This window comes from Opisthorchis viverrini (genome assembly GCF_000715545.1).
Source record: "Opisthorchis viverrini unplaced genomic scaffold opera_v5_19, whole genome shotgun sequence".
Taxonomy (NCBI): Eukaryota; Metazoa; Platyhelminthes; class Trematoda; order Opisthorchiida; family Opisthorchiidae; genus Opisthorchis; species Opisthorchis viverrini.
In genome coordinates, this window is record NW_008751675.1 from 12147 (window position 1) to 37880 (window position 25734).

Here is a 25734-nt window from a genome sequence, read left to right on the forward strand (position 1 = left end):
TCAGCTACCGCGTACTCTTCGTACAATGGTTGTAGCTGCCACATTTTCGTTCACCGATGATTCGGGGAGGTGGGGTAGGTAGCTGCGCATTGGAGGCGGTAGCTGATAAATTAGCGCGTAAATACAGCACTGTAGGGTGGACTGCTAAGTGGGTGAATTAAGAAGGGAGCTATGCATGGAAGGCAATAGCTTGGATGCATGAGCGCCATTGAGGGCGCGACTAGGCCATGTCTGACAATATCTCTAACCATTGATACGGCCCGCCTCGGGGTCCCCATCCAGGAACAAGGCAATGACCAGCGCAGCTGAGTTTGCTGGTAATGGCTTTCGCACTTCGCTGCCAAGTCATTGTTTGACCGCCTCTGGCTCTCTCCCACCCTTCACCTGGTTGTGCGAAAAGAGTCCTTCGAGGATATCGGTCGACTGGCATACACAGCACATGGCCAAGCCAGCTCAACCTATGCAGTTTGGTCAGTTCATCTATCGAGGGTGAGTTATTTTTCCGGAATACCATTTGACGAACTTCAGCGTTTTTGGTCCGGTGTTCTCACCAGATTCGGGCAATGCTCCGAAGACATCGGACAGTTGCAAATCAGCACTAGTAACTGATCTGACACTTGAGGATAAGAAAAGAGGTCTTCCCTCGTGTTCTTTAAACCCAACACTTTTGCCACGAGGCAGCTATGAAATCACGAGGGTCCAAAACGACGGAACTGACCTATCCTTTGCATGAAGATATTCACAAACGTGCAAGTTTACACATCATACATGTATGAACGTTCTGTTTGTTAGTCTACAAATCTTTGGTCTTTGTGAAGGCATCGTTGATGCACTGTCATTAGGACAACTAGTTTTGCGCTCCAAAATCCTGGTTTCGTGGACAGTTGCCAGATTGCGTGAAATGGACATATTTTAAACGAACTTTACGTGGAGGATTTACAGGATTCCGAAAGCAGAGTAGGTAGTCTGTGACGGAAACCGTAATCAGTAAATCGACAGTCTCTGCACCAAGCGTTTGGCGTACGTACATCTTAAGGCAAGCGAACAAAAAACACCATCTACCGCTTACCCTCCAACCCATTCAGTGTCATGCTGTATATTTCTGGTACATTGGTAAAACAGCTGCGTAGGTGTTCTGCTATTGGACAGAATGCTTATGACCGAGTTCGTCAACTAATAAATCCAAATATCTGTAACGAGCCCCATGCAAACTGCGAAGTGTGTGGCAGCCTGATCACCCTAACCCTATACATTAGCTTTCGACTGGATGCACAAACAACCATATAAAGCTTGATTTGTATTGTGTGTACCTTTTCGGTGGGTGCTTTTACCTTCAACTGAAGTTGCGTCATTCAAATCGCTTCGAGTAGTCATTACAACACAACTGTGATAACAGTGCACAAATGTTGCCGTAGAACTTGAGGCATATTATCACGATAAGCCCCTAATGTCAACCAAGTAGTAGCAATCAAAAAATCAAAAAATGAGAAAGCTGGTAAAACTGTAGGGACATTTATTTTCAACGAATGAAGGATAACACGATGCAAAATTTGTGACAGAAACATTGGGCAGGTGCTCTACATTTTCGGTCCTTGTAGGACTTTGTTTATCAGTTCTGCAGAGGACAGAGAAAAATGAGACAGTTGTGAAACGCTGTGAGCTTTTCAAACGTACCTTCATACTTGATGTTTCCGTCAAAGTCCTCATGGAGGTCAATTAGTTTGACAAGCGTATCAACTTGTTTATCGTCCAAGGGTTCACCTGGGAACACGGAGGTTTTGACAATCACTTCTTACTGACTCACCATATCCTGTCAATACGCTTCGCATTTCGGCTGCCGTGATGAAGCCTTGACCTTCTCGATCGAAAGACCTGAAGACTGCTACGTAGTCAGAGAATTTTCCACCTTCATTGGCTTTCAAGATGGCCTCGTAACAGGGCAAGAATTGATCGAACCGGTACTGTTTTTCTCCTGGGAAATGAAAACGACAACAGTGACTGAGGATGTTAAACAACTGTACGAGCTTCAGTTTGGCATACAGTATGAAGTTCGAATACACTACGCACCACCTGAGTAACGATTTGATCCAAAAACATTCATGTAAAATTAGAAGACAGCTTAACTAACCCATCCAGTTTATCGATTATTTCGTGCTCCCATGATATGCGAACGGTGTGCCTGTCCGAAAATGTTTATTTCTGAAACTAGAGCATTAAATTTCTCGCTTCACCTGCAGCAAAGTTATTGAAATAAACGAAAAAAACTATCTGGGAAACCATAAAAGTAGCCGAGTCTTACCCGGCTACCCGTAAAAGTGTTTTAAATAGGATGATCAACCAATCAAACTCATTTGAGATGCACCTTTTTTCAGCGTGGCTCCGTGCTTCACGGTTAGTGCAATGGTGGGGTTCAGACCACAACAACGGAGCAGGTCCCCCACCTTGACAGCATCAATTAGACCGTCTTGGCCATCCCAGAAATCGAACAAATCAAAGACCTCTCGGACATCTGTATGTGTAAAATAAGAGAAACAAAATTAAGTAGAGGCCGATACACAAGTAGACAAATGTTCTCAAACGTACCTTCAATATCGGCCTTTGTTAATGAGCCCTGAAAAAGGAGGAGAGAGTTACCATTGGTTGTATCTCAAGCGGGTCATTGTGCTCCGAAATCAGCTACGTTTTAGAAACCTCTATCAAAAAGACTTGCCGTTGAATGGTGGTCAGAGGTTCCATACTGCCGCTACTGAATGAATCCTGTACTTTCCACTGGATGTAAAGACTACCTTAGTAATACAACTCCCAGCCGTGCATTGGAGCCATCCGGTCTGGTGAGCCACGTGGTAGACCAGAACATGAGTTGGCTTGGCATAAATTGAGATTACCAATCAGAGTAGATTTACTGTTATTGTCTGTCGCGTGCAAATATTACCCCCAGGAGTCCATCAAAAACGTCCTTGAGGGTGATAGAGTTGCCTGGAAGCTGAATCTTTTAGAGGGTAAGGCAGTTCCGTCACATACTGAGTAAAATAACAGTAAATATACCGGAAGATGACAAAATTCCAAATAAACTGAGAGACTGTGGTGACTCTCCTGTAAGACCCTCNTCCCCACGCATCCAAATGAAAAGCCGGGAAACGCGTGATCGGCAAACTATCACACTAGGGATACGGGTCATGTGAGTTCAACTTGATGTGAGCTGAGCTCAGTGTCTGTTTGCGTGCTTCTGTCATCAGCTGGATTCAGCACGCGTACTGAGGCCATGCAGTCCGTAATGCCCAGTTACATAAGACTAAACATAGTATTAGGCAAAAAATTCTTGGAATGGCAAGAATAAAATTTACCAAAGTACGCACTTATTTTTAAGAGACGATATATCTATCCGACAAGATCCCACTGTGGTGGAATCCGGCACCTAATTAAGTTGTTTCATACAGAGCGGTGCAGAGGTGTCTCAGGAAAGATAACCATTTGCGAGGAACTCGAACCTACAAATCGACCTATGTCCACCTGTCAGGTAGCGGTTGATCCGTTCATTGACCCTGGTAGTTGCAATCATCATCATCATCATCATCATCAGCAGTAATAACCGCGTACTTGTTGAACAATGGTTGTAGGTGCCACACTTTCGTTCACCGATGATTCGGGCATGTGGGGTACGTAGTTGCGCATTGCAGGCGGGAGCTGATAAACTAGGGCATAGATACAGCACTGTAGGTGGATTGTTAATTGGGGGGATTGGGAAGGCAGCTATGCATTGCATAGATACAGGTAGGTGGATTGTTAATTGGGGGGATTGGGAAGGCAGCTATGCATTGAAGTCAGTAGCTTGGATGCATAAGTGCCATTGATTGAGCCACTAGGCCATGTTTGACAATGTCTCTAACCATTGATGCGGCCCGCCTCGGGGTCCCAATCCAGGAAGAAGGCAATGACCAGCGCAGCTGAGTTTGCTGGTAATGGCTTTTACACTTCACTGCCAAATCATTGTTTGACCACCTCTGACTCTCTTCCACCCTTCAAGTGGTTGTTCGAAAAGAGCCATTCGAGGAAGTCGGTCGACTGGCATACGCAACACATGACCAAGCCAGCGCAACCTATGCAGTGTGATCAGTTCATCTAGCGAGGGTGAGTTATTTTTCCGGAATACCATTTGACAAACTTCAGCGCTGTTGGTCCGGTGTTCCCACCAGATTCGGGCAATGCTCTGAAGACATCAAGTAGTTGCAAATCAGCACCGGTAACTGATTTGACATTTGAGGATAAGAAAAGAGGCCTTCCCTCGTGTTCTTTAAACCCAACACTTTTGCCATGAGACAGCTATGAACTCACGAGAGTCTAAAACGACGGGACTGACGTATCATATTTGCATGAAGATATTCACAAACGTGCAAGTTTACACATCATACATGACCGTTCTATTTGTTAGTCTACAAATATTTGGTCTTTGTGAAGGCATCGTTGATGCACTGTCATTAAGAAAACTATTTTTTGCGCTCCAAAATCCTGGTTCCGTAGACAGTTGCCAGATTGCGTGAAATGGACATATTTCAAACAAACTTTACGCGGAGGACTTACAGGATTCCGAAAGCAGAGTAAGTAGTCTGTGACGGAAACCGTAATAAGTAAATCGACAATCTCCGCACCAAGCGTTCGGCGTACGTACATCTTAAGGCAAGCGAACAAAAAAACACCATCTACCGCTTACCCTCCAACCCATTCAGTGTCATGTTGTATATTTCTGGTACATTGGTAAAACAGCTGCGTAGGTGTTCTGCTATTGGACAGAATGCTTATGACCGAGTTCGTCAACTAATAAATCCAAATATCTGTAACGAGCCCCATGCAAACTGCGAAGTGTGTGGCAGCCTGATCACCCTAACCCTATACATTAGCTTTCGACTGGATGCACAAACAACCATATAAAGCTTGATTTGTATTGTGTGTACCTTTTCGGTGGGTGCTTTTACCTCCAACTGAAGTTGCGTCATTCAAATCGTTTCGAGTAGTCATTACAACACAACTGTGATAACAGTGCACAAATGTTGCCGTAGAACTTGAGGCATATTATCACGATAAGCCCCTAATGTCAACCAAGTAGTAGCAATCAAAAAATCAAAAAATGAGAAAGCTGGTAAAACTGTAGGGACATTTATTTTCAACGAATGAAGGATAACATAATGCAAAATTTGTGATAGAAACATTGGGCAGGTGCTCTACATTTTCGGTCCTTGTAGGACTTTGTTTATCAGTTCTGCAGAGGACAGAGAAAAATGAGACAGTTGTGAAACGCTGTGAGCTTTTCAAACGTACCTTCGTACTTGATGTTTCCGTCAAAGTCCTCATGGAGGTCAATTAGTTTGACAAGCGTATCAACTTGTTTATCGTCCAAGGGTTCACCTGGGAACACGGAGGTTTTGACAATCACTTCTTACTGACTCACCATATCCTGTCAATACGCTTCGCATTTCGGCTGCCGTGATGAAGCCTTGACCTTCTCGATCGAAAGACCTGAAGACTGCTACGTAGTCAGAGAATTTTCCACCTTCATTGGCTTTCAAGATGGCCTCGTAACAGGGCAAGAATTGATCGAACCGGTACTGTTTTTCTCCTGGGGAATGAAAACGACAACAGTGACTGAGGATGTTAAACAACTGTACGAGCTTCAGTTTGGCATACAGTATGAAATTCGAATACACTACACACCACCTGAGTAACGATTTGATCCAAAAACATTCATGTAAAATTAGAAGACAGCTTAACTAACCCATCCAGTTTATCGATTATTTCGTGCTCCCATGATATGCGAACGGTGTGCCTGTCCGAAAATGTTTATTTCTGAAACTAGAGCATTAAATTTCTCGCTTCACCTGCAGCAAAGTTATTGAAATAAACGAAAAAACTATCTGAGAAACCATAAAAGCAGCCGAGTCTTACCCGGCTACCCGTAAAAGCTTTTTAAACTGGATGATCAACCAATCAAACTCATTTGAGACGCACCTTTTTTCAGCGTGGCTCCGTGCTTCACGGTTAGTGCAATGGTGGGGTTCAGACCACAACAACGGAGCAGGTCCCCCACCTTGACAGCATCAATTAGACCGTCTTGGCCATCCCAGAAATCGAACAAATCAAAGACCTCTCGGACATCTGTATGTGTAAAATAAGAGAAACAAAATTAAGTAGAGGCCGATACACAAGTAGACAAATGTTCTCAAACGTACCTTCAATATCGGCCTTTGTTAATGAGCCCTGAAAAAGGAGGAGAGAGTTACCATTGGTTGTATCTCAAGCGGGTCATTGTGCTCCGAAATCAGCTACGTTTTAGAAACCTCTATCAAAAAGACTTGCCGTTGAATGGTGGTCAGAGGTTCCATACTGCCGCTACTGAATGAATCCTGTACTTTCCACTGGATGTAAAGACTACCTTGGTAATACAACTCCCAGCCGTGCATTGGAGCCATCCGGTCTGGTGAGCCACGTGGTAGACCAGAACATGAGTTGGCTTGGCATAAATTGAGATTACCAATCAGAGTAGATTTACTGTTATTGTCTGTCGCGTGCAAATATTACCCCCAGGAGTCCATCAAAAACGTCCTTGAGGGTGATAGAGTTGCCTGGAAGCTGAATCTTTTAGAGGGTAAGGCAGTTCCGTCACATACTGAGTAAAATAACAGTAAATATACCGGAAGATGACAAAATTCCAAATAAACTGAGAGACTGTGGTGACTCTCCTGTAAGCCCCTCCGTAGAAAAGCAGTGGTCATAAAAAAGCCACCACTATCATCCATAGTTGTCATCCTTATGCAGATTCAGGTACTCTGTAAACACAACAAGTGGAGCCATTATAAACTTTGCTTTCTGAACACTCGGGCTGATTCAAGCAGATTTCTTTTTGCATATTTCCATTGGGTAAAGTGTTTACTATCCTTAAGAATCAACTTGACACATACAGTACTGTGATGTACCCACGGGTTTTTCCATACATACATACATACATACATACATACAGACATACATACATACATACATACATACATACAGACATACATACATACATACATACATACATACAGACATACATACATACATACATACATACATACAGACATACATACATACATACATACATACATACAGACATACATACATACATACATACATACATACAGACATACATACATACATACATACATACATACAGACATACATACATACATACATACATACATACAGACATACATACATACATACATACATACATACAGACATACATACATACATACATACATACATACAGACATACATACATACATACATACATACATACAGACATACATACATACATACATACATACATACAGACATACATACATACATACATACATACATACAGACATACATACATACATACATACATACATACAGACATACATACATACATACATACATACATACAGACATACATACATACATACATACATACATACAGACATACATACATACATACATACATACATACAGACATACATACATACATACATACATACATACAGACATACATACATACATACATACATACATACAGACATACATACATACATACATACATACATACAGACATACATACATACATACATACATACATACAGACATACATACATACATACATACATACATACAGACATACATACATACATACATACATACATACAGACATACATACATACATACATACATACATACAGACATACATACATACATACATACATACATACAGACATACATACATACATACATACATACATACAGACATACATACATACATACATACATACATACAGACATACATACATACATACATACATACATACAGACATACATACATACATACATACATACATACAGACATACATACATACATACATACATACATACAGACATACATACATACATACATACATACATACAGACATACATACATACATACATACATACATACAGACATACATACATACATACATACATACATACAGACATACATACATACATACATACATACATACAGACATACATACATACATACATACATACATACAGACATACATACATACATACATACATACATACAGACATACATACATACATACATACATACATACAGACATACATACATACATACATACATACATACAGACATACATACATACATACATACATACATACAGACATACATACATACATACATACATACATACAGACATACATACATACATACATACATACATACAGACATACATACATACATACATACATACATACAGACATACATACATACATACATACATACATACAGACATACATACATACATACATACATACATACATTCATACATATATAACGTACATACATACACAACATCGATGCGGCCCACCAAAATGCGTGCAAGTGTGTTGGTAACCTTTCGAACCCTAGTAGTACCCAGGTCGCGCCAGTGACCACTAACCTGACTATCACCATCATCACTCAACATCGGTGGCATCAGCACACATCATGCCTTGTGAATAATTACACCTCAGGTCCCAAGATAAAGGATAGAGATGATCGTGTATAGTCTTACGACAGTGATCAAGAGTAAGGTTTCCACGCCTAAGAACATCATCACATCAAACATAATTCAGCATCGTGCTGGAGTGAAATGGCATCCGCGAGACAGCCCAACGAAACTTACACCCCATACAACTTCAGTCGAGGAAGACGAAACTCAAAATGACAACCTATTAGCCGGTGAGGTTTCTTACGCTATGGGGTTTCGAGTCGTATTCATCACGAATAAATGATCCCTAGCAAGAAAAGCACCAGGAGTCCCTCAGTACTGTACTCAAGAGTGGCCGCCTAAGCAACTGGGGCCAGTTTATCAACTGTCACTCAGATAACAGCCAATAAGCGATCCATTGTGTTCATTGCTCATATTCGCAAACTTTTCACTTACTAGGGTTTGTGTTCGAACGTAAACTATGCTTTGACAAACGTAGTAAATAAGGAGGTTTCAAAGAGGTTGAGACACTTCATGGAACTGGATTACATATAGCTTCGTTTTAAAATTTATTTGTGGATATACTACTGTTAGCCAACCACTTCAGTAATAAGATGACACCCGTGAGCTAGTATCTTCATATCTGTGCAGTTAGGGCTCTCGGAAATATAGAAGAACTCCTTTTGCAGTCGTTTGTAAACAGAACCTTTTCACTTTGATGAACCCGGTTCCCGACGCTTCAAAAAATTGAGTCCGAAACTCGTTACTCCCTTAGTAATAGTGCTGCACAGATCATATTTGGCTCAGTGAAATCGAGTATGTTCTCCTAAGGATATTTCAATGGGTCAATAAACTCCCCTCGAAGGTTCACTGAGAAACGAAGAGACGGAGGTGGTCAGTTCTAAAAACGGAATCCAGCACAGATTACCTGAGTTTCATGTTCCCCAACCCAATAAACCTTAATCCTATCGTTTGGTCATTATCAGACCCTTTCTGAGTGAGAGTGCAAAGAACAATTCCTAATTTTCAGTAATTATCCTATTCAAAGGGCACCGGGGCAATCAAAAACTTGGAAACAGTAAGAATTTTACGTTCTGAATATCCCAGACGGAAGTTGATGAGGGCGGTAACTTCTAGCAACCTCTCAAGGATAGATAGACGTTTTAGTTGTCGAAACCATGTTGACAAAGCCTGAGTCCTCCAGATGTTATCTCTGTAATTGTTGGGAGTCCCGAATTGACCAAAAATTAGAAAAGAAGATAACCGAGACTTTTAAAACGCTAATGAAACGTTTCATCATGTTCATTCAGAACTGATCACGTCACATCAACGAATACCTCTTTATGGGTAGGTGATAGTTATGGCGCAGTCAAATTCGTCGACACGGGTAGATGTGTTTTAAACCCGAACTTTACATTGTATGGCTCACAATTTAGGGGTTATCCTAAGTCAACTTTAGCCGTGTTGAAGTTCCCTAAAATCCCCAGATTTTGTTTTGTTGCTAGTCACTCTATTCAAAGTGTCCCATCCTATCAAAATATTCGAGTATTCTGGGATGATACCAAGTCGTTCGAAACTCTTCACAAACAAAGAGCGATTTGGTTTAAGGTCTTATAAAACGAACACCTGGAGAAAACGACTGTCGAGTAAAAAAGAGTGTCGCCAAGAAGTAAGAAACAGTTACCGATTTTGTCTTTTTTCGGGTGGGGGGATCTAAGGCACCGTTTCAGCAGATTTTTTCAGTGGCACTTACCATTGTAGAGGACCCGGTGTGCACTCGATAAGGAAAATGGTTAGAATACTATCCACCGCGAGTGTAAGACAGGGCTGGAGGCTGCTGCAGCTACGGGCTAATATGTATTTGTTTAGTGATTGTTTGCATATATGACCTGATTGTAACTCCGATTGGTTAACTGCATAGTTTGTTCCACATTTGCGGAAGTTGGCAGACTGGAATCTAAGGTTGTGGCAACGTACTCCCCTCCACTACTAGGCTTATCGAAATGCCTATAAGACTTAAGGTCAATCGATCGGTTCGAGGCAAAAGGATGCCACAGTCCCACAAACTTGTCAGCTTTGTAGTTCGTTTATATTCACGAAGCCGGCCACAAAGGATGTGAAAGGACCTACTGCAGGCTGTCAATGGTGAAGCCTGTATGGTTGCTTCGTTCAGCTTCCCCCATTAGGCTGTGTGACCTAAGGAATCGTAAAACACCAGCTGGCTTGCAGTGCCGCATAAAAATGAAAGATGATTGCGGCCTTGACCCGAGCACAGCCAGTAAAGGAAAATAACTGTTAAGAAAACAAGAGTGAACAGTGCAAAAAATCTTATTACAGCGTTGTGTAGACGTTTCCGAATAAGCAATGTGTTACCCGCCTAATAACAAACTAAGACCCACGCAAGCTCAGATTAATTTCTGTTGCGAAGCGGTAGCTCGCTTGCTAGTCGTCCGTCTTTGACAAAATGGTCTGTTCCCAACGGATTTGGCTACAGATGTATGAAAAATATACCCTTAAGGCAACGAAACGGGCTTACCGTAGTGGATGATTGAAGAGATCATATATGAATTTCATCGCTCTCTACCAGTTCGGAGGTGCATTCGATGACCAGAAGTGGAGGGAAGGGTTAACTGATATAACTATACCCCCTGAGCTACCCAACACTAACCTAGCATTCGTCGAATAGCCTATTTGGCTGACAGAATTTCTACGTTCATCTTACTTACTCTCCCATTATTCCCTAAATAGATGGGGACATTCACTTTGAAAGTAGCACGGCACTGACACAGACAGAGCCCTGGAATGTTCGGCAAACGGACACCAAAGAAGCACTTTGATAAGCTTGCGTTTGATGCTCATCGGAAAAGCCCATGGACCGTGTTCACGTTGTGTGTTTGTGTGTAGTATAAATAGGATGCTCCAATGCTTGAGAATTTGTCAACCTAGACAACAGCTTGGTCCACGAGTAGAATGGTGATAGGGATTCAGTCAGATGAACCAGTTAGGGTAAAAGAGATTTAACAGGGACCACTGGTTTCAGGCATCTCACGCTCTGTCATAGATTACCCGTGGTGCAATGCGGGAAGCGAATAACTACTGGTTTCAGGGGGGTCAACAAGTTGCATCATGACGCGGTCCCGTACTGCAGCTCCACAGATAAAAAAACGGCACATTCTAATAAACACACACACCACAATTCGATGCTCTAGTGGGCAAAACGACTTTTAGGTAAATAGGAAACCCGATTGGAACATGACACCTAGCGAATCTAAACTATGCACTGCAAACACATGTTACGCGAGTGGAAACTTCACCCATATTTGGATTGATTTTTGTAGCAATATACAACTACTCTGGCAGTCAGTCTTCTAGGTACACTAAGAATGAAGATCTCTGTCCCGTCGTTAAATTAAATTGATCATATGAGTGCCGGTGAACTGCCTCAAGCCAGTTAACATCACCTGAAGAGGAGAGTGCTTCTAGAGATCACTGCAGAAAGTGCTGTGCAATCCAGTTTTCTTTTGATCCCAATCCAGGTACTGACATTACCTGCACTTGGAAAGAGTAATAATAAATAATAATCGTTCAGCTGTGATACCCTTTAGGTGCCTAACTGCCATGCCACCAGAAGGAAGGGATACTGCCAGGTTGACCGAGCCTGGTTAGGGTAAGTCCAGAGACAGAGGTCGGATTCGAACCACGGACCTTCCGTTCAGTAAATTTGTACTCTAACCACTGAGCCATCACACCTCCACTTGGCAGGAGTACAGTTATCCGGATCTGTTTTCGCGTTAGGTAAAGCTTAAGTCCACTACGGAATGAAGGCGAGAGACGAAATGACCTCCGCAACCCAAGTGGACACTGATGTCATCCCATGAAGTGCGCAGTTTCACTTTGGGCAGTCGCATCGTGGGTACATACATCTTTTCAGAAAGTTGTGTGCCGTACAACAGCAAAGAAACATGCGTTATCCTGTTGACAGCTTCATCTATTAATGCTGCTTTTCGTTGGCTTAACTGGGCCACAAGTATACGAACAAACATGTGTCGGTCTTACAGCAAGGCTACGAAACTAGATGCACTAGTAACGCAGAGTAGAAGTGGCTAGTCTTAAAAATGATCCACCGTGAAACTCTAAGGCAGAGGATCCGTAGTTATCCAGTACTGAGCAATGATCGTGCAATTTGGAAGCAGTTATCTGACTGTACAAAATTCGTTGGCTTCCTAGAACAATTTGTTAGACAAACTAAACCATACAAAAAACGAGAGTTATTTCATTTCGCTGGTTTGCAGATCTTTGATTTTTATTATTTCTTGACGTCACTCAGGTTATGAATTCTCCAAAGATACAGTCAGTAAAAAAATGAACAAAAAAGTCTCACTTGAACAGAAGGACGCATATATCATGATCTTCACAATAATTTGGAGTTTCTAGGGAAATATTAGATCAACTTTCAACAAAAACATTACCTTTATCGCGGAAACACTGCCTTAGGTAACCTCGTACAAACAGCACCGCAGAACTTATTGTTAGCGTGGTTTTTAGCAAGATCTGAGCACTGCTGGCTGGTTCTGATATAACCATGTTCACTTTCGTAATGCACTACTCATAAGATTTCTGAAAATTCCTTGAGGGCTCACGACTGGTTTCGCCCTTCTTGGGGCTCATCAGGTAGACGCAGTCACCGAGTTGTCGCCAGCTTGATGTTCTACTTGAAGCCAAGAAGGGCGAAACCGGTCGTGGGCCGCCGACGAATTTTCGGTAACCTTATGAGTAGTGCATCGCGAATATATATGCATCGCGATATCCGGAATATCGTAGCGACTGAAACATGAGGCGGCCTGGTACAGCACATTCAGTCACCTGGAAACATCACAAATGAGAGATTCATCTGGGTTCCAGATGAGCCTCTGTCAAAACCAAATTTGTTTGCAACTGAGTGTATTTCGCATGTTCACTTCGTTCTTTCCTGAATTCCAATGGGCATCCTCGAAAACCAGCTTGGACCCCCAATCGATCGGACTCACTCAACGCAGGCACTCGAAATTCAGTATGGAAGTAAACCGATGCAATAACGGCTACGGTACACAATGCCAGATTATGATCAACTCAAATAAAAATAAATGGCGATATGGAGACAGACATGAAGACGTATACGATGAATTCAATGAAAGATAGAAGGTACGCATAAAGTTTCCACCTGTTTTAGACAAAAGCAGTCCAAAAGAAACCAAAGTTTGAAGCATTGCTTACATAGAGCTTTGGCCCAAAACGAAGCCAGCATCAAAAGTGTAACAACGTTGTTTTATTGCCACTGAGACTATACAATATCATCACCCTCAAAGAATACCCAGATGAGGACATGCTCCTATCGAAGAAATAACTGTAGTAGCATGGCGTGTATTCTCTTCTCTCGAAAAGTCCGATGGTTTCATAAATCACTGAGTTCCCGCTCAAAATGGAGTACCAAAGATGTGACTTCCTATGCCACTAGTTAAGGTTGGTTAGCAGACTACTGCCTAGCATAGTTTGGCGCCTGATAAAACGACCCTCCACAGTAGTACTTTTTCCTTGATTGGATTTGATACAAACAAATGCCACATTCGTTTTAAGAGTTCAATAAACCCGGAGGATAAGACAAACCTATTTGCAATTCTCGGATTTCCAATTTGTACTTTTATTTTTGTTAGTATGCACCCCCGACAAACATGTGGAGGGGCCCCATGTTTTCGAAACTACTGCAATCCTGGTGGATAGGACTGAACGGCTCTTATCGGTGACGGACACAAGCCTAATAGAAACTAATACCAGCCGACATAAAACACAAAATTTAAAAAAACTGAAGACGATGACATCATGGGACCACCTTATGGCACCATCTCGTCTAGAACGACTGCTCCTAGCCTTCTCACCCCTCTACGAAGGTATGGATGAAATTTCGACCTCTGATTATCCCTTGCTGCTTTTATGGAGTTACAGCATTCGAATCATAGATACTGGTGAGAGGAAGAAGGTCTTCGCTGCGGAGTTGTCTATTATGGAAAAATCAACTGAACAGTTACAGACTATTGGACAGGGGAGCAAAACTCTCATATGCATCTCGTTTACAAAACTGAATATCCATCTTCTCCTTGAACGCGACTTCCTAAACTTTTCTTGGATATTCATGACTTTTACTTGAATGCAAGCAAATTCTACAAATTGACTACACAAATTCCGCAACAGATCTCACTTTTCAAGAGACGCGAAGCGGATTTACGAGAGAACATACTACTCACATGCCTTCAGTCAGTAGTATCACCGTTACACCGGCATCCTTTCTCAACTTTTATGTATGTATATGTGTAATATGGTGCACATATATAACATGCTGTATATGTAAAACATAGTCTATGTTTTCTCATTAGAGTGGAAATCAAGACTGCAGCTCTGTTGGTTTAACATCCCAGGTCATGAAAATACGAGAGGCGTAAAATGGCATGTTTGGCTCTGCAAGTATGCTAGGCACTTCTTTACTGGTGTCTGGATGTAAGTTCCAGAGTTCTCGTAAGTGTTCGGTACTGCCCATTTGCTAAGATGAGGGAACCCCTATCCAAAGTGTGTGAGCACTAAATTTTTGGATAAGCAGCAGATTTGTCCAAAAGATGGACAAAACAACGAAAAAATTAGTACAGCAAGGGTCATGTACTCAACGTTTCCTCTGTGGAGCCGATTAACTTGCCAGCGAACTAGTCACAGCATCACTATTGGTCAGAAAATCTTCCATAATGACTAACCAGTCATTTACTAATTATACACTTTGGATCTACACAAAGTGAATCCATTCCAGCTGAGTAGTGTCGCGTTGGACTTCCATTTTTCTTGCAAAATAAGAAGCTTTTTCGAGCTGGGATACTGCCAGGTTGCCCCAAGCCTAACAGGGGAAGTCGAGAGGTAGAAATCGGTTTTGAACCACGGTCCTTCCGGTTAGTAAAAAGTAGAAAGTAAAAAAAGCAAAAAAGTGAAAACTTGACGCTATGAGCCGACAACCCAACGCAGTGTTTCACTCCTCTTGCATCACCGGGACTTGACTTCAGCTCTGTCTGGTGAATATGTTGCCTTAGCTAGTTTATTCCCTATCTCCATCCAAATGAAATTCCGCATGGCGCGTCGACATAGAGAACGCATAAGGTCGATGGCAAGAAAGTTATTTGTTTCCGGTAAAAACCATCTAATAAAGTTTGGGTTCAGAATTTATTCTCCACATCGTACGCGCAGTAACTTTCCATTGACTTGAATAATCTTAGGACGGTTACCTTTAGTTTGCGCCATGTTGCCCCTTCCAGCTGTCAAGACACAGTCCGGTGATACAGCCACCTGTTGGCCAACCGTTCCAGAAGGGATGAATATACCAACAGAATATCGAAACCTCTGGAGCATCATTTTTGAATGATGAACAATCTCAAATAACTGGTTTTTAATGCGAGATACAATGATTCGATGCACTGACCATGTCATGTACACAGTTCCAGCTTCTCCATCAATCTCGTTTCATAAGTAACACAAAATTATACATAAGTGGAGTCAGACAAGAAGCTGAAAGTTAAATCAGTGTTAACAAGTAACTCAACTAAATATCCACTCTGTCACATTCTTCAGGTGAATGTGCGGTTGGAAAAACTGCCTCAGGTTTCAGTTTTAACGATATTTAAAATTTCAAACAATTTTTCTCTACACATCATACTCATCACTGTTTGGAAAGTCCTTTGGACAACCTACTACTGGTTTAGTTCACCAAGTAAGCGAATTCCACACGTTTTCCGGGAGCATTAATCATTCTGCGCAGCACCGTTGGTTGCAGAGCATCATAGGGGAAAGCCCTCATGAGACTCCCGTCAAAACCAACCTAGTTTGTAATTGAGATTTAAATTCATCCTTATGGATTACAAAATACTACTAACCAGATCATTGGTCATGTGAGATTTGGGGATTTTTTGATGGTGACTGTGTGGAGCAATTTAAGCCAGTGTATGCTGTATAGCCGAGAAACACTGCATAGCTGTTCGATCCTTACTGTGAATCGTCAGCCGTGTGTATCTCACGAAATTCCAGGAAGTTCCGAACCCCCAAACTAACCCGAACTAACCTATGGGATACGGACGGCCGATCAGCAGTCCGATTAACTCGCACTCATATAGGATATAGCTTCGTTCATCCTTCAATCACGGGATCCACATTGTACAGTTTCACGTGTGGAGCGACTTTTCGAGCATGACTTTTCAGTTGGAAGCCTGGTGAATTTCACTCTTCCTCTGAGCTACTTACAGATTGTTGGTAGTGTGAGATTTGTGATAACATTAAATGTGATGGTGAGGACGATGGCAATTGCAGCTGACCCAACGGTAGTATTTCCCATTGTAGTATTTTCCATTGGTTTGGAATACATTTTCCTGCCGGGGGAAGTGGTTCAATACTGTACCAGGATGAGAACAGCTTCTATGCCGTTGGCACGAATGCTGGGTGCGTCGAGTATCACACGAGCAAAGCAAGCTGTTACGACGTCTTTTCCCAAGGAGTCATCGACACAGCCGCAAAACCTCACCTCAGTCCAAGGAACTATGGGTACAAATCATTTCCGTTTTGGAAACTTTCAAATAAAAAGATGCTGCCCAAAGTAATGTCTTTGGTGGCTCAAATTCTCCCACAATAGGAATCTTACAAATCATAGTGGACTTCTCTGCTCCTTTCATGCGTGCAGAAAAGTGGTCCGTCACTGATGCCGTAACTTTTCTAACCGACAGTCCAAACCATCAGGCTAGACAGTAGTTTACCATTCACATGTACATTCTGATCAAATGCCGTGTTCCTTTTGTTGCATAAGATACAAGGACTACGGGAGGAAGTCATCTCACATCTAGAAGCAATGTTACGAGCAAAAGTATCCACTTGATACTTCTACAAACCACAGGCTTTGCTACAACAATTCTGGATGACGACCCAAAAGGATGGGGAAACAGCAGGAAGAAAAAGCCGACGAATTCGATCAAGCCTTGGAATAGGTATGGACAGTGTCTGGACCGGAAAAATAAAACAGAGAAATCAAGGTGATAAGTATGAACTAAAAAGGACTACATCCGATACTTAGAGCTGTTGGTGCCTTTCAAATGGCATCGAGAATGCAAGAGCAATACTGTAGAAGTATTATCTCTTCCTTTCGGCTGAATAAGGTCTGTTGTAATGAAAAGATATTAAGAGAGAGTAATGAAAGTCCGGTCTTTGATCAGTCAGCTGTTGATCTGTTCGCTGAACTTGGCAATCAGCTTACAAGCTTCTTGTCAGCAAACGATAAGTGGTTGGGTGGGAAGAAAGCTTTGCAAACAATACACTTCGTGATAAAATACACAATCCTTTCCACCAGTTTCTATGTACGAGCCCCGGATAGACAAGAGTTAAACTGGAACAAAGTTCACGCGTTTGGCAAAGCATGACCAAAGAAAGAACGTGGATGCTGAGTAGCGTAGTGCATCGCTAAAAATCCAAAATAAAGGCCAAATCCAACAAAAGCCGTTAACTACGGGCACAAAAGAGCTTGAAAGCTACCAGGCTGAAAAGTGTCCAAGAAACCAAATAAACTCAAAGTTAAAGTGGGTTTCGTAATGCACTACTCATAAAGCTACTGAAAATTCGTCGACGGCCCACAACCGGTTTAGCCCTTCTTAAGGCTCATTAGGTAGGCGCAGTCCCTGGGTTTCCATCAACCTTATGTTGATGTTGAGACCAAATTGTACGAAATTAGCGAAGTACAATCAGTTGCATGGAAACACTTAGACAAACGAGGGATTCAGCTGGGTTCCAGGTGAGTCTCTCGCAAAACCAAATTAGTTTGCAAATGTGCGTATTTCGCTAAAAGTAGATTTATCCAAATCGAAGGTTAAACCGAGTAATTTGAAATATACATTGACAAATAAACCAGTGACTTTTGTTAATTAAAAAATCAAGAACGACTTAGCAAAGGATGTATCTAATCAACTGGCTAAACCCAAGAAAATCGCCCGACATCCGAACAAAACACTAACTGTAGCAAAGAGGCGCAACCACCCAATCACACAAAAGGTCAGTCCGGAAAAGCTTGCTTTTAGGAGAATCCACTCTCTTGCGCCAGTTCGTTGTGCCATCTTTCTCCTAGTCCTGACTACTACCTCCTCATCAAGGTAACATGGGTAAAACTGACATTCCGCGATAACTTCACTAATTACGTTAGGGCTCCTTTTTCTAACGCTGGGTATTCTTTCTTCAGCCTAAAAAAAACTGAGTAATGTGTAGGTACTTACCACGTACACTGACTATTCTCTTCCGAGAAATTCGATGAGATCGAGTACATCTCCCGAAATAAACATGATCCCCAGACGAGCTGATCTGATCCTGAGGGCAGGTGACGAGTTCACACCGATCGTAAGCATAATTTGTTGAATTGTTCAAACTAACAGAGAAAGTCCTGGTAAGAATCCAGTTCCCTGGACCTCGGATGAGGTTTTTTCGAATGTTTGGAATAAAACATACCACCATTTGGTGTATTGTAATGCGCTTACTGAAAGCAACTCTTATTCGAGAAAGGTCCGCATGAATATCTTGACTTCACGGAACAGATTGCTTGGATAAATGGGAATAAATCGACTAGTTCCAAAGGCCCATCGCGTCTTCTCAGCTTGAACTGGTCAAAATTACATTAAACCGCAGAATGCAGGCTTAAGCATGCTGGCAAAGGAGGGCCACTGAATCGTACGAGAGGCCAATTTGTTTCTTCGGTAGAACCAGTCCACTACCAAATGGAGGTTACAAAAATGTAAGTAGCTGTTGATACGCCGAGTAGTCGTTCCTTCTGTCGCCATTTCCGAGCCAGCCTAAAATCGGTCGGAAAGCTACGTACAGTGACTAGCGAAATACACTCATTTGCAAATAAATTTGGTTTTGCAAGAGACTCACTCGAGACCCAACTGAATCTCTCGTTTATGATGTTCCCAGGCAACCGAATGTGCTGTACTAGGTTGCATCTTTCAGTCGCTACGATATTCCAAATATCGCAGTACATATATATTTTTATTTTGTACTACTCATAAGGTTGCTGAAAATTCTTCGACAACCCACGACCGATTTCGCCCTTCTAAGGGCTCTTCGAGTATGCGCAGTACCTGAGTTTCCGTCAACCTTATATCCTGCTTAAATTCAGTGAAATACACTCATTTGCTTACCAAATTGGTTTCACGGGAGACTCACGCGGAACCCCCCTGAATCCGTCGTATTAGAGGTAATGCGCTACTCACAAAGTTGCTGGAGATTCTTCGACAGCGCACGACCGGTTTCGCCCTTCCACTTCAGGCTCATCGTATAGTGACGCTATGGCTTTCAGTGAAAAGTCCATTTGCAAGCCTTATTATTCATTCATGGGCACAAGAGGAAGCATAGGCATAGGGGCGTAATATACTCGTATTCGAACTGTGCCACTCAACACTTGAACTTTATGGCACATTTGTCAGGTTTATTAGTGGGGAACCTGTGATGAGACTTTGAGGGTATGAGTTGTCAGTCAAAAGCAAAAGTGAATTCAGGCAAACAAACATATTAACAGTTAGCTGTGAGAAATTCTGGTACAGTAGAGATGGAGAAGAGTGGACCCAATGATTCGTAAACGAATGTGTAGTCGTTGCAGGCGGTTGCAGGATTCGTAGTGTTAAAATGTTAACATTACCATCATTTGAACAGACCTCCTTCTGTCTTAGCGTTGTTCCAGACCTTGGGCACCTCAGCAGCTAGCTGCTTAAATGGGCAGATGCATTCGTAGCAAACAGATTTGTTGCACATGATCTCATGGACCTATTGTCGCACGCCGAACGATCTAGGCTAAGCGTGCATTTGGGCGCACAACCGCTATATTGATCGATTGATATACTTAAGCCTCCACAACGAACGTATGACGAAACTGGCCGTACAAGGTTCAGACGCAGTGAATAGGCTGAAATCGGGCTTTGACAAATTAACCGAAGATCCTTTGGTGGAGTTCACAACCTGTCTCCCACAGTCCGTTTCGCAAAGCACAAATCACGAACGTGTGAAACCAGATTTGGAGTAGTCGTGAGAATCTATGTAGTCATATTCTTGGCGGAAACCGATACATCATGCCTTTTGCAAAAGCTGAGAGATAAAACTTAATTCCATTCACCAATCTGTCTAGATACACCTTGAGGATCTCTTCAGTGGTTAGGCTGACGCTAAAAACTTTACGGGCACACACTAGTTGAAAGACTTGGTGGAGTTAGTCAAACGAGATAATTGCTGTCGTGGACATGGGATCCATGAGTTTCACGCGCAAACTTCGGCGTTCATGCACGCTGGACGGGCCGATACTAACCTTGTGTCAGGATCGGGAGATGCACCACTCAACGTGATGTTCAGTCGCGGACACAATAGTCGATAATCAATGGGAGAATCTTATCACAGCGGGATATGCAGACGAAAAAGCTAAGAAAGCAGTGGAGGATGATTTATTTCGACAGCCAGAAAATGGAAGTGGATGTCTTCTATGACGTTTTGTTGCTTGCTGGTGCGCATCTGCGGTGTGGTGCGCATCTGTGGTGAAACATTGATCTGCGAGGAAACGGTAACCTGAGTAAAAAAAGCTGGATTTCACGTGGCTTTTGGAGAACATACGCCCATTCGGTATTTGGCTCTTTGTAATCGATTCACTGGAGCATTTTATGCGACAACTCGGTGTACGATTTCTCGCACTGTCTTCAAGAACATATCTATGGAGGAAAGAAAATGGTTTAGGATGTGAATCCCTATAGCGACTTGCATTCAGCTCGTCCGAGATGGCTCAAGTGGTTGAGGGGCGAATTTATTGACCGAAAGGTTCGTGGTTCGAACCCGACCTCTGCCTCTCGATTTCCCCTGTCTAGGCTTGGGCAACCTGGGAGTATCCCAGCCCTCGTGCTTCCTTCGGGTGGCATGGCAGCTAGGCACCGAAAGGGTGTTACAGCTACACAATAGTCGATAATCAATGGGAGAATCTTATCACAGCGGGATATGCAGACGAAAAAGCTAAGAAAGCAGTGGAGGATGATTTATTTCGACAGCCAGAAAATGGAAGTGGATGTCTTCTATGACGTTTTGTTGCTTGCTGGTGCGCATCTGCGGTGAAACATTTATCTGCGAGGAAACGGTAACCTGAGTAAAAAAAGCTGGATTTCACGTGGCTTTTGGAGAACATACGCCCATTCGGTATTTGGCTCTTTGTAATCGATTCACTGGAGCATTTTATGCGACAACTCGGTGTACGATTTCTCGCACCGTCTTCAAGAACCAATCTATGAAGGAAAGAAAATGTTTTAGGATGTGAATTCCTATAACGACTTGCATTCAGCTCGTCCGAGATGGCTCGAGTGGTTGGAGCGCAAATTTACTGACCGGAAGGTTCGTGGTTCGAACCCGATCTCGGCCTCTCAACTTCCGCTGTCTAGGCTTGGGCAACCTGGCAGTATCCCAGCCCTCATGCTTCCTTCGGGTGGCATGGCAGCTAGGCACCGAAAGGATGTTACAGCTGAACGATTCAGTTCGTCCTTAATATCGGCCCCATAATGGGACAAGACGATATGCGATGACTGCATAAAATTATTTCTGTTGGTAAAATTGACATCACAGAGACCTTCACACTAAAGCACTATCCTTCTAATGAAGGCGAGTCCTTTTTGACAGTTGTTCACTTGGATTTGGGTCACTCTTCAGGAATTGGTTAACTTGCAGGGTCTTCTCTCTGAAGTAATTTTTGATATTAGCACATCAAGTTCTTGGTCGTAAAGTGTCTTATGTGTGTAGGTTTTTGTCCTGAATATCGACACAAAGTACCTTGTACTCGTTCTTTGCACTAACGTGATCAAGGATGAACAAGAATCGTACACAGGAGCAGCTGCGCACAGTCAACTGCTTGGTCTACCCATCCATCATGACTTCATGTGGAAATTCACAGCGAATAAATTTGCGGTAAAATTTATATCTATCGAACAACTGTCAAGTATGGAGTGTGCGTCGCCAAGTTAGGTCTGACGCGTTTCGAGAAACAATCCGATGGGGTTGTGGGATTCCTGACTACGTACAATTTATGCTTGACGCAACGAGCATCCATCGTCTGAGCCTGCGTATTGGGCAGTGATGGGCACAAACAGGTCCTGATCTGCACTAAACTGGTGCATCGGTATAGATGTCGCGGGTGCCGCACCTGGGAGAACAGACACTTTATGGGTTTGTAATATTAGTGAACAACCTCATTGATAGATCCTATGCAAATATGAGTAGTACCGGTCTCCGAAATTAGACTATCTCAGGACTAGAAAAATATGTATGAGTCACGGCCACGTGTGGAAATTTCGACACAGCAAATGGGCACGAACTCGATCGGGACTGAAGTTGAATTCACAGGGGACCGCTAATGACTGGTACAACGGTATCTGGAATCTTTGTTCCGCTTGGCTTTCGAAAGATGGATCATTTTAATCTTTTCCAAGTGGACCGAAAATGTATTTGAGTGATGTGCTTTAAAGTGAACAGCTGTGGTGTGAAGCCCCGTTAAAAGTACCAGCTTCGGTCCGACCGATTAAATTTAAGAGCGCAGATATCCCGCCACATGATTTCCTGCAGTGGTACAAACGGAATTGTTCCCGTTTTCCCAACTCGATTCCGAAAATTAACCTAGGGGTTCTCGCCTGGAGCCATTGGCCAGAAAACCTAACCCAGACGGGTGCGAGCTACGGATGCCACGACCTGCAAGAAGTGGCAAACAAAAACTCGGGTTCCATGCTTTTTGGGTGGGCTGCAACCACCCAGAATATTCACCAGGTACTACAAACGCAGGTTCGCTCGTGAACAGCGTTCCATCTAGTCAAAGCCAATGTGGTTTGAGCATTCATCCAGAAAGGAGCACAAAATATGCCTCGTGTTCCACCCAGATATAGTTTGAAATGATGGTTTAGTCAAATCCTCTAGACGAAACAGGTGACCCCTAGAATGTACAAAGCACCCAACGCCCAATTTCGCCCTTCGCCTTAGTGGAAACGTCGCCACGAGAAAGTAAACAAAATAAAAAGGTAGGAAAAACACGTCCTTTGAAAGCTTTTAGATCAGAATTGGAGACAGTTAGGCTAAATAAGTTTGTTAGGCTCCTCAGGTATCGTTGTGGTTAGAGGACACCTGAATGCACGAATCTGATATTCAGTTAGGTGGTTGACCCGAATTAGACTCGGTACGCACGGGCGAAAGTGAACAAAGGCTTGAATTATGTGCTGAGCATAGACTGATTTATGCAGTACTAACTTCCGAAATAACCGAAATCAAGTGGAGGCACTATGTCCTCCAAAAGTGCACCAGCCACAAACTCAAGGTGAAGACATCACCATAAGTTGTCAATGGCGCGTGTCAACGGTTGACTGACGCTCGATGTGGAACACTTGTGTGGATTGTGAAGATGCAATCGTCCGGAATAGTTTCTCTCTTCGTTTTCTATGGCCACGTCAGACGCAGACAAATGCCTTAACAACTGAAAGGCTCGCAGATCCAAAAGTTGAAGGAGTTGATCAAAACCGACCTCGGATTCTCTTCTAACTGCTCCACCGTCAGCTAGCCATTTGTGCTGAGCTCAAGCTAGTTCAGCGGTTAAGGCGCCAGCCAACAGAACTAGAGGTCCGTGGTTCGAAACCAACCTCAGCACGTCGACTGCTCCTGTCTAGGCTCGGGCAGCCTGGCAGTATCCCAGCCCTCGTACCTCCTTCCGTTGGCATGGCGACCGGGTACTGAAAGGGTGCTACAGCTGAACGACTGGAAAGAGGCCACCACAAGTTTGCACAGTGCCGGGAGTTTCGCCTGTGGCATGGCGCTACCACGTCTGTTCAGGCACTGGATATCATACAAAGTAGTGAGTTGTGTGAATCTCTGAGAAGTGTTCACGACAGCAACGAACATAGCCTAACGCGACGAATCAATAGATATCAAATGAAATTGAGTCTGCGCACCGACCATGGACGCGGAAGGCTAAAGAAATAGAAGTCTAGAATTAATCGATACACGTCACAAACAAAAAACAGAAAGCTCAAATCAAATCAAATCAACATATTTTAGAGGTTACGGGGGCGTCAACCTCCGAACTATCACTAGGTAATGCTCATAAGGGCACAAAAGATGTCTGTCGGCCTATCATTAAACTGATATTTCGTCTATTCCCTAAAACACGACGTCCGCTGCCCCGACCTAAAGCTGCCACCTTGATATTGTGGTCGGGTTTGTGTGTTACAATGATCCCACAGGCTATACTGGCTGGAACTCAGTTGCACAAAGTGCAACCATACCAGGAGGGCTGAAAAGGAGCCGTCAGACCAAGAGTAAAGAGACTTCGCACTAAGAGCAATCGTGCTACGAGGTAGTCTGGGTGAGTTAGGAGTGTGACGGCAGTAAGGTGTTTGGCCATGCGACTAGCATGTCGTTTCATGGAAGCAGCAATGCTGCCTTCTCCCGATGGAGGACGGGTTAGGAAAGGTGAGCTCTAAAATCCGCACACTCCGATCCTTCGAAAATTGGTCGTGACCGCCGGCGCATTATTCTGGACGGCCATAATACTTTTAACGCTAAACAGCCCGGTGCTGCTCAAAAGACAACTGCTATGAGCATCTGCACTAGGAATGAGACAGTAATGCCTTACTGTCTGCGTCCTCTGGCTAGGCCAACCCTCTGCAGCCGAACAGGTCAGGTTGCTGAGTAATCAGGTCCAGGAAGGGGCCTCAAGGGACCGCTGCCTCGCGGGTCAGTCGTTTGAGTTAGACGCTAGTGACAGGGTCCCCGAACAAAACCCTATATCTTCTTACCACCTCTTACTACTAAAAGTAAAAAATCCAAGTAGAGTTAGATCCACTTAACCACCCCACCCCCATCCCCATCCCCAAACCAATTGTCCCAGCACCCTTGAACGAACACAGGCGAACGAAATCTGTGAACAACCCGAAGAGGAATTTTCCATTAGGGTGTCCTAGACTGAAGAAGCAGGGACGAAAAAATCCGGGTTCATCATAGAGACGAACCCCCCTAACCGATCTATCGTAAAGCTTATTCCTCCCCACTAATCAACAAACAGGGACATCAGAATGAACACCCAGCACTGATCCCGTCACTAGTCATAAGGAGGAAT

At 43.1% G+C, this 25734-nt stretch overlaps 2 protein-coding genes across 2 annotated transcripts in view; one reads left to right on the forward strand and one right to left on the reverse strand.

Annotated features, from left to right (window-relative positions):
• T265_12847 (hypothetical protein) overlaps positions 1 to 5715 on the forward strand; it is a gene marked incomplete at both ends in the record, with an annotated part of 16817 nt that extends 11102 nt beyond the window's left edge. Inside the window, one exon of the mRNA XM_009165882.1 lies at positions 5563 to 5715. Coding sequence (XP_009164146.1) covers positions 5563 to 5714 — 152 coding nt within the window. The remainder of the gene's footprint in view (positions 1 to 5562) is intronic.
• The window catches only part of T265_12848 (hypothetical protein), a gene marked incomplete at both ends in the record, with an annotated part of 30927 nt that continues 6998 nt past the window's right edge, over positions 1806 to 25734 (reverse strand). The window contains 6 exons of the mRNA XM_009165883.1: positions 1806 to 1972; positions 2363 to 2509; positions 5314 to 5400; positions 5444 to 5611; positions 6001 to 6147; positions 6222 to 6249. Coding sequence (XP_009164147.1) covers positions 1806 to 1972; positions 2363 to 2509; positions 5314 to 5400; positions 5444 to 5611; positions 6001 to 6147; positions 6222 to 6249 — 744 coding nt within the window. The remainder of the gene's footprint in view (positions 1973 to 2362; positions 2510 to 5313; positions 5401 to 5443; positions 5612 to 6000; positions 6148 to 6221; positions 6250 to 25734) is intronic.